We start from the raw sequence: 17,126 nt of genomic DNA on the forward strand, positions 1-17,126 counted from the left end.
TGGTTGGCGCTGACCGTGGCTCCGTCACCGATCTCGGGGAAGGTGCCAAGAGTGTGATGGCATAAGCTAATGAATTAATTTATGAATTTTATGGATGGACGAGTGGATAGACCAGTGGAGACCAGATTAATAGTGTTAGTAATGAGGCAAGTTGTGATGATGAGATCGGTCATAATATTAGCATTAGTGATTATGGCGGTAGTAATGGTTAATATTGATTAAGAATGAATAAATAACCGTAGGACTGATAAACTATGTGAAAACAAAAGGAAATCAGATAATGAAAAGAAAAGGAACAAGATAATAATAATTAAAAAATGGAAACAAAATGAATGCTGAGAAGAAAGACAAACGAAATTTTCATAAAATAAATGCTAAAAAAAGACATAAAAAGAGAAATAAATCCGCCAACAGACAGCAGTGTACAAGACTGATTGAACCTTGAGAGCAGGCTTATTTCTGTCCCGCGGCCTGGCTGCTGTTTTTAGCTCTACGTTTATGTAATCTTGACTTTTGTGCTTGCCTTCTATCTCCTTTTTTTCGTTTTTTTTATTGTTTTTTCTTTGTTTTTTATTGACTTTTCGCTCTCTTTGCCTTCTGTCCTTTTTTTTCTTTTGCTTGGCTTTTCGCTCTCTCCTTCTGTCATTTCTCCTTTTTTTTTATTGACTTTTCGCTCTCTCCTTGCCTATTGTCTTGATTTTTTCTTTTTCTTTTTATTAACTTTTTGCTCTCTCCTTGCCTTCTCTTTTTTTCTTTTTTTTTCTCGTTTTTTTCTTGGCTTTTCGCTCTCTCCTTGTCTTCTCTCCTTCACGCGATCTTCTCTCTCCTTGTCGCATGCTTGTTCAGTCTCTTCTTTGTTTTTTTTTCTATCTTCGTCTTCGTCTTCATTTTTCCCCTCTTCTCATCTCTTCTTTTAGTGCCGTGTCCTCCTCCTCCTCCTCCCTCTCCTCCTCCTCCTCCTCCTTCCCGTCCTTCATACTCTCTCTCTTTCCCACCCTCTTCCCTCCCACTTCCCTCCTCCTTCCCTCCCACTTCCCTCCTCCTTTCACCTTCCTCTTTCAGAACCGAACAACTATTATTATTTTGATTTTTGTCTCTCTAAAGCGCTTTTGGCTTCGTTCGAGAGGGCAGGGAGCCGAGAGAAAAGGGAGAGGGAGGAGTGAGAGGTGATCGAGGGGGGAGGGGGTGAAAGTAGTGAAGGGTATGAGGACGACAGGGTGAGGAGAGTGAGGGTATGAGGAGGGGGAGGGTGGGGGAGAGAAAAGGATGAGGGGGTTGGGAGAGAAGGAGGGTATAGAGGGTGGGGGGAGAGGAGGAAATAGGGGGTGGAGGAGAGGAAGGGGTGAGGAGGTGGGGGGAAAGAGGGCATGGAGGGTTATTGTGGCTGAGACTTGACTAGGGGTTTTATATTTAGTGGGGAGCGGGCCCTGGACATGTTAGGAATGAGTTCTCGGGTTTTGGGGGAGAGGGGAAGAGGGGAGTGGAGAGGTAGGATGGAGGAAAGGGAGGGGAAGGAGGGAGGAAAGAGAGGGGAAGGAGGAGAAGGAAGGGGAGGTGAAAAGAGGGGGGATAATGATCTTGCATTGTCTCTCTCTTTTTTATTCTTGTTTGTATGATTTGTCCTTGTCTTGCAGTCTATTTTGTCTTCGTTCTTCGCTCCCTCTCCTTGTCTCCTCTCCCTTTCTCCTTCCTTCGCTACGTTTCTCTCTCTTTCCCCACCCCCCCCCTCTCCCTCTGTTTCTTTCTTTATTTCTTCATCTCTCTCTCTCTCTCTCTCTCTCTCTCTCTCTCTCTCTCTCTCTCTCTCTCTCTCTCTCTCTCTCTCTCTCTCTCTCTCTCTCTCTCTCTCTCCCTCTCCCTCTCTCCTCTCCCTCTCCCTCTCCCTCTCCTCTCCTCTCCTCTCTCCCCTCTCCCTCTCCCCCTCCCTCTCTCCTCCCTCCCTCCCCCTCCCTCCCCTCACTCCCTCCTTCCCTCTCTATCTCTCTCCCTCCCCTCCCCCTCTCCTCTCGCCCCTCTCTCCCTCCCACTCCCCCCCTTTACTTCCCTCCCCCTTCCCCCCTTTCCCCCTGTTTCTCCTCTCTTCTCACCCATCCTATGCATCAACCTACATTCAAGGAACTAACCCACAAGCTTAACAGAACAGAACCGGCCTCTAGTGTTGTGTCCGGCCAACGGTTTTTGATTGCGAACTCTTGTGTCTGTTCATCGGTCAGTGTTTTTTTCTGCGTTCAATCATATTATTTGTTATTTATCTGTACTCGTTGAATCTCTGAAATATTTGTATATTGAACCGTATAATCATTGTTACCTCATCATTTGTGATTTATTTATACTCGTTGAATCCGGGAAGATTTGTATTTTAAATTGTATACTGATTGTTATCTTTGCTCCTGTTTGGCATGAATAGCGCCTAGAATAGAGTTTATAGAGTTAATTCTATTCATCGCTTACACAACGTCTACTTTATTAGCGGGAAATTCAATTTTGTGTCCCCGTTCAGCTTATATTTAGTCCAACGCGTCTCTGGTATAGATATAATGCAATGATAATGATAATAAATAATGATAAACAGCGACTGTCTTTTCGTAATTCTTCGTCTTCGTCTTCCTCTTCTCCGTAGGTACGAAATAGTAATAATGAGAAGGGTAAATAAAGAGCGACAGTCGATTGAAACGAGCAGAAACGTGTATGTGAATCAAGCGAGTGTGTTTCGCCACAGATTTTGCTTCAACGCTAAACTTCTCGGTCTTGCAAGAAAGCGAAGGAAGACGCTCGACGTAGAGCCACTTTCTCGGGCTGTGCGCCGTTTCTCGTCCATTTCCTTCCCCCTTTTATTCTCTTAGTCTGTTTGTTTGGCGTTCTCCTTTTACTCCGACTTGTCTTCTACACTCTCTTAGATCTCCGTTCTTCGCCTCGGCTATCTCCGCCTCCTGCCTCTGTTCCTCTTCATTCTCTTCATTCTCCTGCCCTCTTTCCTCCTCTTCTCTTTTCCTCCTGCTCCTTCTTCTTCTTCTTCTTCTTCTTCTTCTTCTTCTTCTTCACTTCTTCCTTCTTCCTTCTCTTCTTCCTCTTCTCCCCTCCTTCCTCCTTCCTCCTTTCCACCTCCTCCTCCCTTTTCTTCATCGCCTCCCCCTCCTCATCCATCTTTTCCTCCTCATCCATATTTTCCTCCTTTTCCTCCTCATCCCAATTTTTTGTATCTCCTCCCAACACCTTTACTCCGAACAACCGAATACTTCCCGGCCACTTCATCCCCCTTGCGATGGTGACCACGCAAGCAGAAAGTGACCCTCCCCTCCCCTCCCCTCCTCAGTAGCTCGCAGGATGTGACTCATGGGCGTTGCCAAGGATGAGGGGAGGGAGGGGGGAGAGGACACGAAAAGAGGGGGGGGGGAGATCAGGCATAGGTATAAGGAGTGGACGAGGGGAGGGGAGGAAGGATGAGAGAGAGGGGGAGGGATCAGGCATAGGTATAAGGAGTGAACGAGGCGGAGGGGAGGGAGGAGGAGAGAGAAGGGGGGGATCAGGCATAGGTATAAGGAGTGGACGAGGGGAGGGTAGAGTGAGAGAGAGAAGGGGGAGATCAGGCATAGGTATAAGGAGTGGACGAGGGAGAGGGGAGGAAGGAGGAGAGAGAGAGGGGGGGGGGGGAACTTGTATACGGGAGGGGAAGAAGGGGGTGAGGGAGGAGTGAAGGGTTGAAGGCCTCGAGTGCCTGGTGACGGGATGTGGGGTATGTGTACACATGAGCACAGATGTTCGCGCACGGACGTAGAAACACTCACGTACGCACGTTGCACATACAAACACAAACATACACATGCAAGAGCTCATAGATGCATGAACGTAAGCATATCAATTTACACACATAAAGCGCTGCAGAGGCATACAGGTAGATAAATATTCAGAATAGATGATAAGGTCGAAATAAAAAAAAAGTGTTTGCGTGGGTCAATAAAGGCGAGATAGAGACACGCCAAGGAGAACCACCATGGCTGATAGACAGAGAAAGAGAACGGTAGGATTGAGAGAGAGAGAGAGAGAGAGAACGAGAGTGGGAGAGAGAGAACGAGGGAGACGACAGAGAGAGAGAGAGCGAGAGACGACAGAGAGAGAGAGAACGAGATAGGCGACAGAGAGAGAGAAAGAGAGCAAGCGAAAGAGAGAAAGAGAGAGAGAGAGCGAGAGACGACCGAGAGAGAGAGAACGAGAGCGGCGACAGAGAGAGAGAGAGATTCAAAAATGAAATAAATCAACATAGAAAGACCAGAGAGCAAGAAATCAAAAGACGGCGAAACAGGAGAGAGAGAGAGAGAGAGAGGGGGGGGAGAGAGTGCGCAAGCAGTGCAGGTCAGGAATTCATAAACATCATCAAATATTCACACCTTAACAACCTCGCAACGTACACACAGATCAGGTTAATTATCCGTTTTACCGACCGATTCGTGTCCCTAGATCAAATTCAACCGTCGATAAAACGCCGATTGTAAGAATGATTGAGCAAGCGAAGCGGGGAATGAGGAAATACGAATTTTAAATGTATGACAAGTTGACGCGCCACTGATCAATGGACGGTCACGCTGGACACCTGAATACCGAGTTTCTTTGCAAGTAACGGGGGTTACCGGTTACTCTTTAGTACTGGGAAATGACAGGAAAGGACAGAACTGTGTACAGAACATATGCCATCCCCTTTCCATCTTCCCCTTTAACACTATCAAGAACAGTGGTGCAGACAGGATGAAATAGAGAGAGACAGAGAGATGAGTCTGTAGACAGACAGACAAACTGACAGGCGAGGGATTCATCACGGCAGAGAGAGAGAGAGAGAGAGAGAGAGAGAGAGAGAGAGAGAGAGAGAGAACAGAATAGGAGAGAGAGAGAGAGAGAGAGAGAGAGAGAGAGAGAGAGAGAGAGATAGAACAGGAATAGGAGGAGAGAGAGAGAGAGACGATCCCCCTCTCGCCTTCCCTGACCTCATACGCACTTCCTTTCTCCTCCCTCTCTCCCTCCTCCTCTCTCTCCCTCTCTCTCTCTCTCTCTCTCTCTCTCTCTCTCTCTCTCTCTCTCTCTCTCTCTCTCTCTCTCTCTCTCTCTCTCTCTCTCTCTCTCTCTCCTCCCCTGAAATCCCTCTCATTCTTCCACGCTCTCTCTCCCCGTCTGAGAGAGAGAGAGAGAGAGAGAGAGAGAGAGAGAGAGAGAGAGAGAGAGAGAGAGAGAAGAAGAAGACAGACAGACAGACAGAGACAGAGACAGACAGAGGACAGACAGACCAGACAGGACAGAGAGATGAGTGAAAGAGAGAGGACAGAGAGAGAGAGAGAGACAGAGAGATAGATAGATAGAGAGAGAGAGAGGACAGGGAGAGAGAGAGAGAGGGGACAGAGAGAGAGAGAGAGAGAGAGGACAGAGAGAGAGAGAGAGAGAGAGAGAGACAGAGAGAGAGAGAGAGAGAGAGAGTGACAGACAGAGAGAGAGAGAGGGACAGACAGAGAGAGAGAGAGGGACAGACAGAGAGAGAGAGGACAGACAGAGAGAGAGAGAGGGGGGACAGAGAGAGAGAGAGAGAGGGGACAGAGAGAGAGAGAGATAGAGGGGGGGGACAGTACAGAGAGAGAGATAGAGAGAGAAGAGGGGGGGGCAGCCAGCCAACTACAGTAATGTTTATTGACACGTCTTATGCCTGGCAGCGCGGCGCGAGTCACATGCCAGGCCAGCATATATAGACGCAGGCACTAGCTCTCTCTTCTTAGTCGATTACAAGATATTCCTCAATCACAAACCCCTTTCGAGTGCTCTCGAAGTAAAAGATATTTTCGGTAAAATACATATATTTCTACGCAACCTTCGTGACTTTGTCGCGTTGAAGAGAAGAAACCGTTCGTTCTCTGAGAATTTCGTTCCGTTTTGTGCACGTTTGTCGGAAGACCGAAAGCGTCAGCTCTTTTAAAGGTGCTTGTTGCTTTGCCTGACGGAAGAGAATAAACATTTCATCGGCTTTCGCCCACATCGCCGCACGTCGGAGTAGCTCAACCTCAAAGGTTTGCAGGACGTGTAGTTCTCCGTTCGCCAGGATAGCTTGTCACAGAGAAGGCGGGAAAGCATAGCCAATCAAACGCGTGCAAAACTCTACGGGCGCGAACACCCCGATTTTGGAGTCTAGCGGTGACGTCAGAGGGCGGTCGCTCATCTGTGGCTTGCCCCCCCCCCCCTCCCCAGCCGTCTGAGAGTCAGGTGAGGCGAGCAGCAGCCGCTGGCCGAACCAGATAAAACGCTCGATTAGGTATACGCGCGAGCGAGTGTCGGCGAGCAGGCACGAGATAAAGCCGGCGCCATGATGCAAGTGAGCACAATGTACGCGCAATCTCTCGAACGGCAGCTGGTGTCGCGGCGCTCGCAGCTCATCCACAACCTCTCCCGCTCCAGCTGCGGCCAGTCGGACCCGATGCGACAGGCAGCCGACGCCCCGACGCTGGACCCGCTGCCGCCCCTGCCGCCTCCCGCGGCCAAGGGCGAGACCGAAGTGGATCCCAAGGAGTGCACGGACCGCCTGTGCCGCCTGCCGTCGCAGTGCCGCGGGGGACACATCCTGGGGTCGCCGCGAAGGCAGACCTCCGCCGCCGCCGCCGCCTCGCGCCTCACGCAGTCCACGGGCAACCTGACCGTGCACTCCGACCTGAGCCTCATGAAGAAGAAGGACGCCGACCTGGCCGCCGCCGGGTCGCCGCACCACTCGCCCGTGCTCGACAAGAAGGCCGCCAAGAAGGCCAAGGAGAAGCAGGAGAAGGAGGCCAAGAGGTCGCCCTCCAACTTCATGCTCCTCACGCCGTGGTTCACCAGGCAGAACTGCGAGAAGCTCCTGACGCAGGTGCGCTCCGGGGACATCCTCGAGTTCAACATCAAGCTGCACCACCACTGGGGCATCGCCGTGCTGCCCAAGAACAAAAGTAAGGCTCTCTCTCCTCTCCCTCCCTCTCTTTCTGTTTATCTACCTTCCTATCTACATTTCTGTCCCGCTGTATCCATTCCCATACTTCTTTCTCTTTTTCTCTCCCTTTCTCCACTCCCATGCTTTCTTACTACTTCTCTGTCTGTCAGTCTTTTCATCTCTTTATTTTGTAGATGAATTATATTTCATGAATATTGATAGTACGTAGGTCTTCCCTTGTGCCTTATTGACATAGCGTGTAGCGTGTCCCGTGGAAAGTAGCGAGTCACTTTGTTTTGGTTCAGCTCAGCGGTCAGTCTCGTATGGCTTCGATCAGTTGTAAAACGTCATGTTTCATTCAGTCCAGTTTTTGGCAAAGACTCTTCTTCTTTTTATCTTTTATGTAAGTACAGAGGCAAATCTTTATAGATTTTGGTACAATAGTAGCTTTTCAAAATTGAGTTATGTTTTGTCTATATATGTAACTAACCCGTAAAACACGAACAATAATGAGCAGAGTTACATTGTCATGAAAACATTGTGAGTCATATTCACCAATGTCCGTTGTGGGGAATACTTTCAGTTTCATATGAACATCGTTAAGGGCTGGCAATGTGATGTTACCTAAATAATACATTGAAAGGAAATAGGCAACTGTACATGATTACACAGAAATGGGGAAGGGATGTTAGCCAGTGCACGCCTTCAGCCACACCCAGTACATGTGTGTGGCGGACAGACGTACGCACGCACATGGAACACTCGACAGCATGTACAATCACACACACACCACGCACGCACACAAACATACACTAAACCACAATCGATATTAAGGAGAATCACATTGCCAGTTATTTTTTCTCTGCAAGACAAAAATCCTCAAGTAAATTACCACTAAATTTCACCTAACAACATATGCGCATGTATGCCATAGATTCTCGGACCTTAAACCCACTTTCAGAGGAGTCGTTGCGATCCCTCTGTAACTCGCAAGGGCGGGACTTCAATCTTGCAAGTCCCTCAAGCCCTCCGAAGCCTCCTGCTCGAAGCTTATCTGCTCCTGAATCAAGAGGCTTCGCGCGAACTCTTCCCTTCCTCTTGCTCTGCGCCTGGAAGCTTCTCCAAGAGCACCGACCTCTGAGAAGTCCTCTTTCGTAGATGATAACTTGACCAAAGTCGCAAAGGCGAAACCAAAACCCAAAGTGTAGGAATCGCTACTCGAAGCTTTCTCGAAGTCGCGTCGTCACCACCATCATCATCCTCACCATCACCACCACCATCACCCTCACCATCACTAGAAGACCAGGGAAGGCCGCATCTCGCACCGCCAAACCCCAAGCGAGCCAGCTTCTGACGGAGGCCGTGTTCTCTCCACCTCCAGAACCTAGCCTGACCACCTTGGAGATGGCGCACCTCCTTCGAGATAAGGACGGGCGCCAGAGGGTCGTCCGCCAGGCCCTGAAGGACTACTGGCACGAGGGCGTCACCGCCAGGATCAACAACTCCAGGGACGTCCACAAGCCTCCTCTGGCCGCCGGGGAAGTGACGTCAGCGGCACTCAAGGTAGGGACATCACTCTGCCGGGACGAAGGAGAGACAAGTTCAGTGCAGAGGGGGAATGGGTCCAGGGGTCGTTGCTTCATGATGCTAAAATGATTAATTGAGATTAATTGATAAGATTATTAATACGATTCAATAGCAATTATAGTAATATAAGTAGTAATGATTTATGCTAGTGGCACTAAAGCCTTCCTGTAGGCACACATATTATGATTGACTTTTTCTAAGCATTTTTTTCCAAACAAAAATTAAAATTGATTTGTACGTTCTCTAAAGGAAATAATGTATCCCATTTTCCCCTCCTGATCAATTTTTCCCAAAATTCCCCTGTAAAAAAAATCTTAACAGAAAAATAAATGAGCAAGATCAATTGTAGATCCCCCAGGGCCTTCTCTGTGCAAAAATAAAATGAAACGCCCTTGTAATATTTCAAGAGAATGTTCTACTCGCCCCTGCTTTTCCCCAAAAATATAATGAAACGCCCTTGTAATATTTCAAGAGAATGTTCTACTGCTTTTCCCCAAGAAAAGAAAAATCTAATTAGCATGACCCATAATACCCGTGAATTAACTCGAGATCTCCCTGTTGCTTTGCAGCTGATCGTGCAACCATACCGGGTGTGGCAGAACTCCGAGCAGATGGTCGTCTCGTGTCGTTATGGCGACGGCCAGCGAGCGAGGCAGCTCAGCGACGCAGCCAGGTGGGTCAAGTGCCTGAGCTTTTTATGAATAATGATGATGATGATAAAAGATAAGAATAACGAAACTTTATGATAATCATCATTATTAATAATTTGCTTTTTATTATTATTATTATTTTTATCTTCATTATCTTTGTTATTGTTTTTTTTATTATTAGTAGTAATAGTAGTAGTTTTAGCATTGTTATATTGTTTGGTTGTTATTAATAATTTACATTATCATGGTCGTAAAGGGTTTCTTAATTTTAACAAAAGCAGATCCAAGATTGTTGTTCCTCTAAATAGATTAGAATTGTATTCCATATTTTTCAATTTTGCAACAACGGCGCGATTCACAGCTGTCTTGCCGAGTGTGTGTCTATTGCATTATCAGCTGTCCTCTGATCTTTTTGTGCTTCTTGTGTGTCTTTTCGCTCGACTTTCTTCCCCTTTCCCTCTTCCCCGTTCGCTTTATCCCCCGAGCTCCTCCAAGAGCTCTCTCTCCTTCCTTTTTGCGTCTGCTCTTCGTGGTTGGCCTCTTTCATCTTTTTCATTCTCTCCCCATGGCATTTTTCTTCCTCTCTCTCTCTCTCTCTCTCTCTCTCTCTCTCTCTCTCTCTCTCTCTCTCTCTCTCTCTCTCTCTTTGTTCCTACCTTCTGTTTCTCTGTGTCTATCTCCTCCTTTTCCTCCTTTACCACTTCCTCCTCCTTATTCTCCTTTCTCCTTCCTTCCACCCACTTCCCTCTTCCCCCCCCTTTCCCTCCCCTTTCCCCTCTTCCACCCCCACCCACCCCTTCCACCCCCCCCTGTGGCTCCTCCTCACGGCCGTCGATCTGTTGTGTCCACAGATGGGGTTCGCTGAGTCGGTGCGTGGGGCTGTGGCTCACCCTCACCTCCTCGACGCAGAGCAGTCCAGCCGGCTCGCCAGGCCCCCTCAGGAAGAGAACCGTGTCTGTCAATTTCTAAGGGGCTTGGAGAAGAAGGAGGAGGAGGAGGAGAAGGAAGAGAGAAGAAGAGAAGGAGAGACGGGAGGCACGAGGAAAGAAGAGGATGAGAAGAGGAACGACAAGCTGTGATGTTTGGTTCTCGAAAGGAGGAGCAGAAGTAACGTCGTCCTAAAGGTACGGGAAGGAAAGAGAACGAGGAGGAGGAGGAGGAGGAGAAAGTGAGCGCGTTTTGTGGTTGCTATAATAAGTATTGTCATTATTTTTATATATTTTCACGGTACGTCTGGAGGAAGTATATCATATATTTTTTTCGGGACGTTGGCGACACAGTGATATATATATATATATATATATATATATATATATATATATATATATATATATATATATATATATATATATATATATATATATATATATATATATCGTGTGGCAATGTTTAGGTTGTAAGGTGAGAATTGTATTTACAAATATATAAAAAGATATATTTATTTGAGTGGTAATGGATTAACTGTATAGAAAACGGATGTAGGGTAATGTATATTATTTTTTCTAGTCTTGTATTTTTTCTTAAGAAAGTGTATATGCTTTTCCGCCAGTAACAAGGTAAAAGAGAAGAAAAAACATATATTTAAGGAAAAAAATAGGTAATAGAACCTAGACATGGGAGATGTGATATTTATATTTTTCCGCTGAAAAGAAAACTAAAAAGACAATGTGTTTGGAAAATATTCAAATGTGAAATTGACTTGCAATTAGTCCATTGCATAATTCCAAGTGAAGAAAATTATTTTCTTGATGAAATTCATAAGATTTATTGGAGAAGGTCAATAAATTACATTCGTAATTTAACTGTCACAGTATTAGGTAAATCAACGGATATATGGTAAAAAGGGGGAAAACGATATTTTGATTCACAACACACGCGGGAGAGAATATGGGTAACAGACCTATTTCGAAATTATTTTTTAAATGGTTTCGATGTTACCCTGATAACCGGAAAATTATCTTTGCAGTTAGAGTAAATTACTTAAGGGAAACACACTTGAAGTAGTAGGTATTTGATGAACTAGATATAGCCAAAACAGGCACCAAAAAGCGTTTACACCTACGGCAGTTTTCTGCGTGTAGAAACACACCTCTTTGTAACTCAGTGAGTGCAGGTAATATATGTATGTCGTAGGATTCTCTATATACATATACGTGTGTGTGCAATGTTCATATCTATACATTCACACCAGCTAACTTCTGTACTGAATGTGGTAGCTGTCTGCACGGCAAATTCCTGTGTGCTCTCCGTTTCCTTTCAATAGACTGTGCATTATTTCTACAGAGATCGAGACCGCAACGAAATCTATATGTGTATGTGTGTATGTCGACGCCTAAGACAAAGGGATAATTCATCGCCAAAGGTAAATGTTGCAACGAAATCTCCATAGCTTTTTGATGTTGCATTCAAGTTGTCACCGAAAAGAGGTGGGAAAAAAATAACCAAAAAATCGAGTAGATTTTTTTGGTGAAGTCATATTCTCACTCGAAGCTCACGTGTCACATATTACGTTCGGTTGCTCGCAGTAAAAGACAAAGATCTCACAGCAAACCTCTCCAGAATTTTTTTTTTTTTTTCTCTCTCTCACGAAGCATTTTTTTTCGTGCGACTCAAATAGCGAATGAAAACCGCTCGGCTGAGTAGCAAGCGCCGCTCAGAAGGCTTTGCAGACGGAGAGTTTGCTGACCAAGTGTTTCCTAGTCCACACGCAGACGGCTCGAGATGGCACCAGACCCTTCCGCCGCATCTTCCACTTCGTTCCACTTGTCTTCACCGTAATCCAAGGGCGGGGACCCAGCCAAGGGGAAGAGCGACCCTCCCCCCCCCTCTGCTCTCTTCCCCCCCACTCCCCCTCCCTCCCCCTCCCCTCCATACCTTCCTTGCCTCTTCCAACCCCCCCCCGCCCTCCCCCTTAACCTCGTCCTTGCGTCCCCGACAGACGGAAAAAAGAGAAATTGAGAAAGTGTATTCAGACTTTTGACTTTTTCACGTGTATCATTCCAATTCTTTGTCCTCTTCTTCCTCATTTCCTCTTTTATTCCTCCTCTTTCATTCCTCCGTTCTCCGTAGATTGTAAGTGATATTTTTTTCATCTTTTAGTAAATAACGTATTAACTGATCTTTTACACGGAACAGGAAATGAAATAAAAGGGAAAGATATAAAAAGGGGGAATTAATTTTACTATCTCTTTCTCTTTCTCTTTCTCATTCTCATTCCACCGTCATCGTCTGCGAGTACCTGAAGAGAAGAGGCTGTATTTTTCTTTTGCAAAAGATGGGTCATTTTTAAGCCTATTTTTGGATGCATTTTATTTGGTTCCCGTTTGATGTTAATGCCAGTCATTGTGTGTGTGTTTGTGTGTATATGTATATATGCATATGTATATGTATATATATATATATATATATATATATATATATATATATATATATATATAACATATAAACATGTATAAACATATATAAACACACATAAACACATGCACTTCGGGACCTTAATTTGTATGTAAGATAACGAAAGCCTCGATCTCAGACAAAAGTCTTTGAGTCTGTCTGTGTCACTCACTGTTTGCGAATCATCATTCCCGGGAATATTGCATCATATCTTCTCTGTCTGTCTGTTCATCCACTCGTCCATCCATCTATTTATCTATCCGTTTATCCTTCGTTTCGACACCCATAACCTATCCTCATGTATCAGGGTTCATATTGAGCTCGTGGAACTTGACTGCAACCTCAAGCCAATGCAACACACTGCAATATCAAGCAACTAGAGATGCACACACTTATGGCCGTATAGGGAAGGAAATTATTTTACTGATATTTAGTTTTTTTTTTATTTGCCGTTGTTATAATTGTTGTTGCAATTATTATTATTAGTTATTATTATTATTATTATCATTTTGGAGGGGGTTCTGTGTAGAAGGAAAAGGGGGGGGGGTCCATTCTGTAAACCCAAGTTCGAGAATTGTCGTTTAGATATTTTCTCGGCCAAGGGGTAGCGGACCCCCCACCCCCTCCCCCCTCCGTCTCCTTACCCTTTCGCAGCATTGTATGTACAGCATTGTAACTTGCACATTTTCATTGTAGCGGCGATCAGCAATTTGTACACAAATGTCTCCTGTTTCTCTTATCTGCGACCATTACCACAAAGAATATTTCGGTGTTATTTTCCACGTTAAGGCATCTTGTACATACGCATTTTGAAGACGATGTGTTTTAAGAAAAGAAAATAAGATTTTGTGAGGCTTTGTAAAGAGTTGCCATCCAATCTTTTTGTTGTATATTTTTTGTAATTCATTTCTTTGTTTTTTTGTACCCATGACCAGTGATTGATGTAGAGGCTTTAGCATTGGTCTTCAAAGAATAATAACAAGCACTATTGATTGCTACGTCTATGCATGTATATATATTGCTCTGTGATAACTTTTGAATCTTAAGTTTGGTAAAGTTAGTTTCGGGCACAGTGGCCGCCCCAACACATTCCGCGGCGAGCACACGACCTTCCTCTTCTCTTCTCATCTCCTCTTTCCTCCTCTTCTCTTCGGTTCTCTTCTCTCCTTTCCTTTCTTCTCGTCTCCTCTTCTCTTCTCTGCCCTCCTCTCCCCCACCTTTCACCTCCCCCTCCCTTTTCTGTCACTTCTTCCCCTCCTCTTTCGTAATCTCTTCAACTCCTCCATTTCATATTCCTCCTCCTCCTTCCCTCTTTCTCCTTCCTGTTCTCTTGGTCGTCCTCCTTGAGACACATAATAATCCCATGGTCATTCCTATGTACATTGATTACCTTTTGTAAGATTATTTCTCGTGTATCAACTTCATTCCACGTTCATGTCGAGATGCTAAATAATACATTTTTTCACCAAAAGAAAAGATCATATCAAACATGTGATTCCACTTGTATATACCCATGTGAACACACCACTCCATTCTTGGAATTCGCCTCTCTCTCTTTCTCTCTCTCTCTCTCTCTCTCTCTCTTTCTCTCTCTCTCTCTCTCTCGCTCTCTCTCTCTATCTCTATCTCTATCTCTATCTCTATCTCTATCTCTTTCTCTTTCTCTTTCTCTTTCTCTTTCTCTTTCTCTTTCTCTTTCTCTCTCTCTCTCTCTCTCTCTCTCTCTCTCTCTCTCTCTCTCTCTCTCTCTCTCTCTCATTCTCTCTCTCTCTCTCTCTCTCTCTCTCTCTCTCTCTCTCTTCCCCTCTCTTCCCCTCTCTTTCGCTTGCCTCATTCATAAAACTTGCTCAAGCAGGGGTATGGAGAAGGCACTGTGCCCACGATCCATGGATATGTGCTTGCATGTACGTGTGAATGTGTGCGTGTGTGTGTGTGTGCGTGTGTGTGTGAATGCATGTGTAGTGAATCAAAACCACATATTGTAGATATTCAGTCATGTTGTTTGTTTGTTTCCCTCGAATATATTTTGTAAAGAAGTGATTTTTCCTTGTATTATTTAATCCTTTTACTACCAATTCTTTATTGGTGAAGAAACATATTGATGAAAATAAATGAATGATTGAAGGAAAATATACAATGTGAATAAATAAGGATAAAAATAAATATCAATAAAACAAAGAAATAGAATAAATATATATTGAAATTCTTAAAAATTATGAAAAATGGAAAGTAAATATAAGATAGCAATATATGAATAAAGAGGATGAATATAATGATAAATTAATAAAAAAAATATGAATGGAAATTTAATATAACGAAAAGGAAAATGCGAATAACTGACATAAAAAAGTAATAGAAGACAAGAGAATGAATAGGATAACAAACAAATGAATGGATAAAGATAAAAAAGAGAAAAAAAAAATAAACGTGGAAATTAAATAAGATGATAGGATAAAAAGAGAACGTGGGAAATACTTTCATCTCGAAGTGAAATTAAACAATTATTAGTCGACCATGAAATAGATATGAAACCAAATGCGAACAGAGAAAGAAGAGATAGTAAAAAAGAATATAATGATGTAAAGGAAGTAAACAAGGGTTAGAGACGTAAAAACAGAATAAGAAAAGAAAAAAGAACAAAAAAATGCAATAGCTAAATTTATTACAATAAACCATAATTCAACTTTTTTCTTCTGACAACACAATAATCCAGAGAGACTTAACATCAAATGCGAATTCCGCGTATGATAAATTTCAGATTATGAAATGACATGGATAAAATGCCATGACAAATGCATTGTAACTTGCAATGCTATTTTTAACTCTTTGACAGCAGTAATTAGTGTCGAGTTCTGCCCTTTTCGCACGGAAGCTCCTGACCGGTGTTGCCGACTCGCTGGTCAATTTTAATTTTCGTTCGCAATTCCAAGATATTTTTTTGTGATATTCTCCTTTCTTTCTTTCTTTCTTTCTCCGACTCGCTGGTCAATTTTAATTTTCGTTCGCAATTCCAAGATATTTTTTTGTGATTTTCTTCTTTCTTTCTTTCTTTCTTTCTCCGACTCGCTGGTCAATTTTAATTTTCGTTCGCAATTCCAAGATATTTTTTTGTGATTTTCTTCTTTCTTTCTTTCTTTCTTTCTCCGACTCGCTGGTCAATTTTAATTTTCGTTCGCAATTCCAAGATATTTTTTTGTGATTTTCTCCTTTCTTTCTTTCTTTCTTTCTCCGACTCGCTGGTCAATTTAAATTTTCGTCCGCAATTCCAAGATATTTTTTTGTGATTTTCTCCTTTCTTTCTTTCTTCCTTTCTCCGACTCGCTGGTCAAATTTAATTTTCGTTCGCAATTCCAAGATATTTTTTGTGATTTTCTTCTTCTTTTTCTTTCTTTTTCCCTTTCCCTTGCCATTTTAGAAAGATGGAATTCAGTCCTGCTTTTGCAATTCAGAAATGTTTATATGAGATTCAGTTCCATTTTCTGGAAATCCAAACCTACTTTAGCCATTCGTATACATTCGGTCCTATTTCTACATTTCCCTCCCTTCACTCTCATCCTCCTTCCTCCCTCACCCACTCTTCTCCCATTTTCACCCTGACCCACCCTCCCTTCCTCTCACCCTCCCTCACCCTCACTCCCCTCCATTCTCCTTACCCCTCCACCCTTCCCTTCCTCTCACCCTCACCCTCACTCCCTTCCATTCTTCCTTCCCTCTCCACCCTCCACCCTTCCCTTCCTCTCATCCTCCCTCCACCCTCACGCTTCTTTTCTCTCACCCTCACCCTCACTTTCACCCCTTCCTTTCCTTTCACCCTCCCCCATTCCCTCCCTCATTTCACCCCTCCTTTCCTCCTTTCACCCTCCCTCCTTTCCTTTTCTTTCATCCTCACCCTCCCTCCATTCCCTCCACTCTTCCCTTTCCTTTTCTTTCATCCTCCCTCCCACCCTCATTTCACCCTCCTTTTCTCCTCACCCTCCCTCCTTTCCTTTCACCCCTTCCTTTCCTTTCACCCCCTCCCTCCTTTCTTCATCCTCTTCTCTCCATTCCCTCCCTCATTTCACCCCCTCCTTTCCTTTCCTCTCACCCTCCCTCCATCCTCACCCTCCCTCCATTCCCTCCCTCATTTCACCTCCTCCTTTCCTTTCCTCTCACCCTCCTCCTCCTCCTCCTCCTTCCATCCTCACCCTCCCTCCTTTCCTTTCCTCTCCCCCTCCTTCCTCCCATCAACCCCCATTCTCCCCCTGACCCCCGTTCCTTCATACATTTAAGTGGTTTCCAACAAGGCTTCACATTTAAAGGTGACACCCGAAATGCAGCCCAGCGTGGGAATTGGAGCCGACCAAGCATCAGGCATGAAGTGTGCGTGCGTGCGTGCGTGCGTGCGTGGGTTTTCGAGTTTCGACCTGGATGTGACCGGAAGGGAGGGGGATGTGCTACGATGTGCTACATTACATTTAGAGATTACCGGAATAGAGTTCATTCTCTTTTTCTTTCTTTCATTCGTTCATTCATTCTTTCTCTCCTTCTTTCTTTCTTTCTCTCTTTCCCTCTTTCTTATTTTCTCTCTC

At 44.5% G+C, this 17,126-nt stretch overlaps 1 protein-coding gene across 1 annotated transcript; it reads left to right on the forward strand.

Moving 5' to 3' along the window:
* The first annotated feature begins 5,737 nt into the window (after positions 1–5,737).
* l(1)G0469 (lethal (1) G0469) lies at positions 5,738–14,599 on the forward strand. Its single transcript, XM_027359106.2, has 4 exons — positions 5,738–6,947; positions 8,310–8,491; positions 9,085–9,188; positions 10,017–14,599. The coding sequence occupies exons 1-4, from the start codon at positions 6,335–6,337 to the stop codon at positions 10,132–10,134; spliced, it is 1,017 nt and encodes a 338-aa protein (XP_027214907.2). The 5' UTR covers positions 5,738–6,334; the 3' UTR covers positions 10,135–14,599.
* The last annotated feature ends 2,527 nt before the right edge of the window (positions 14,600–17,126 follow it).

The sequence above is a fragment of the Penaeus vannamei genome, chromosome 2 (genome assembly GCF_042767895.1).
Source record: "Penaeus vannamei isolate JL-2024 chromosome 2, ASM4276789v1, whole genome shotgun sequence".
Taxonomy (NCBI): domain Eukaryota; kingdom Metazoa; phylum Arthropoda; class Malacostraca; order Decapoda; family Penaeidae; genus Penaeus; species Penaeus vannamei.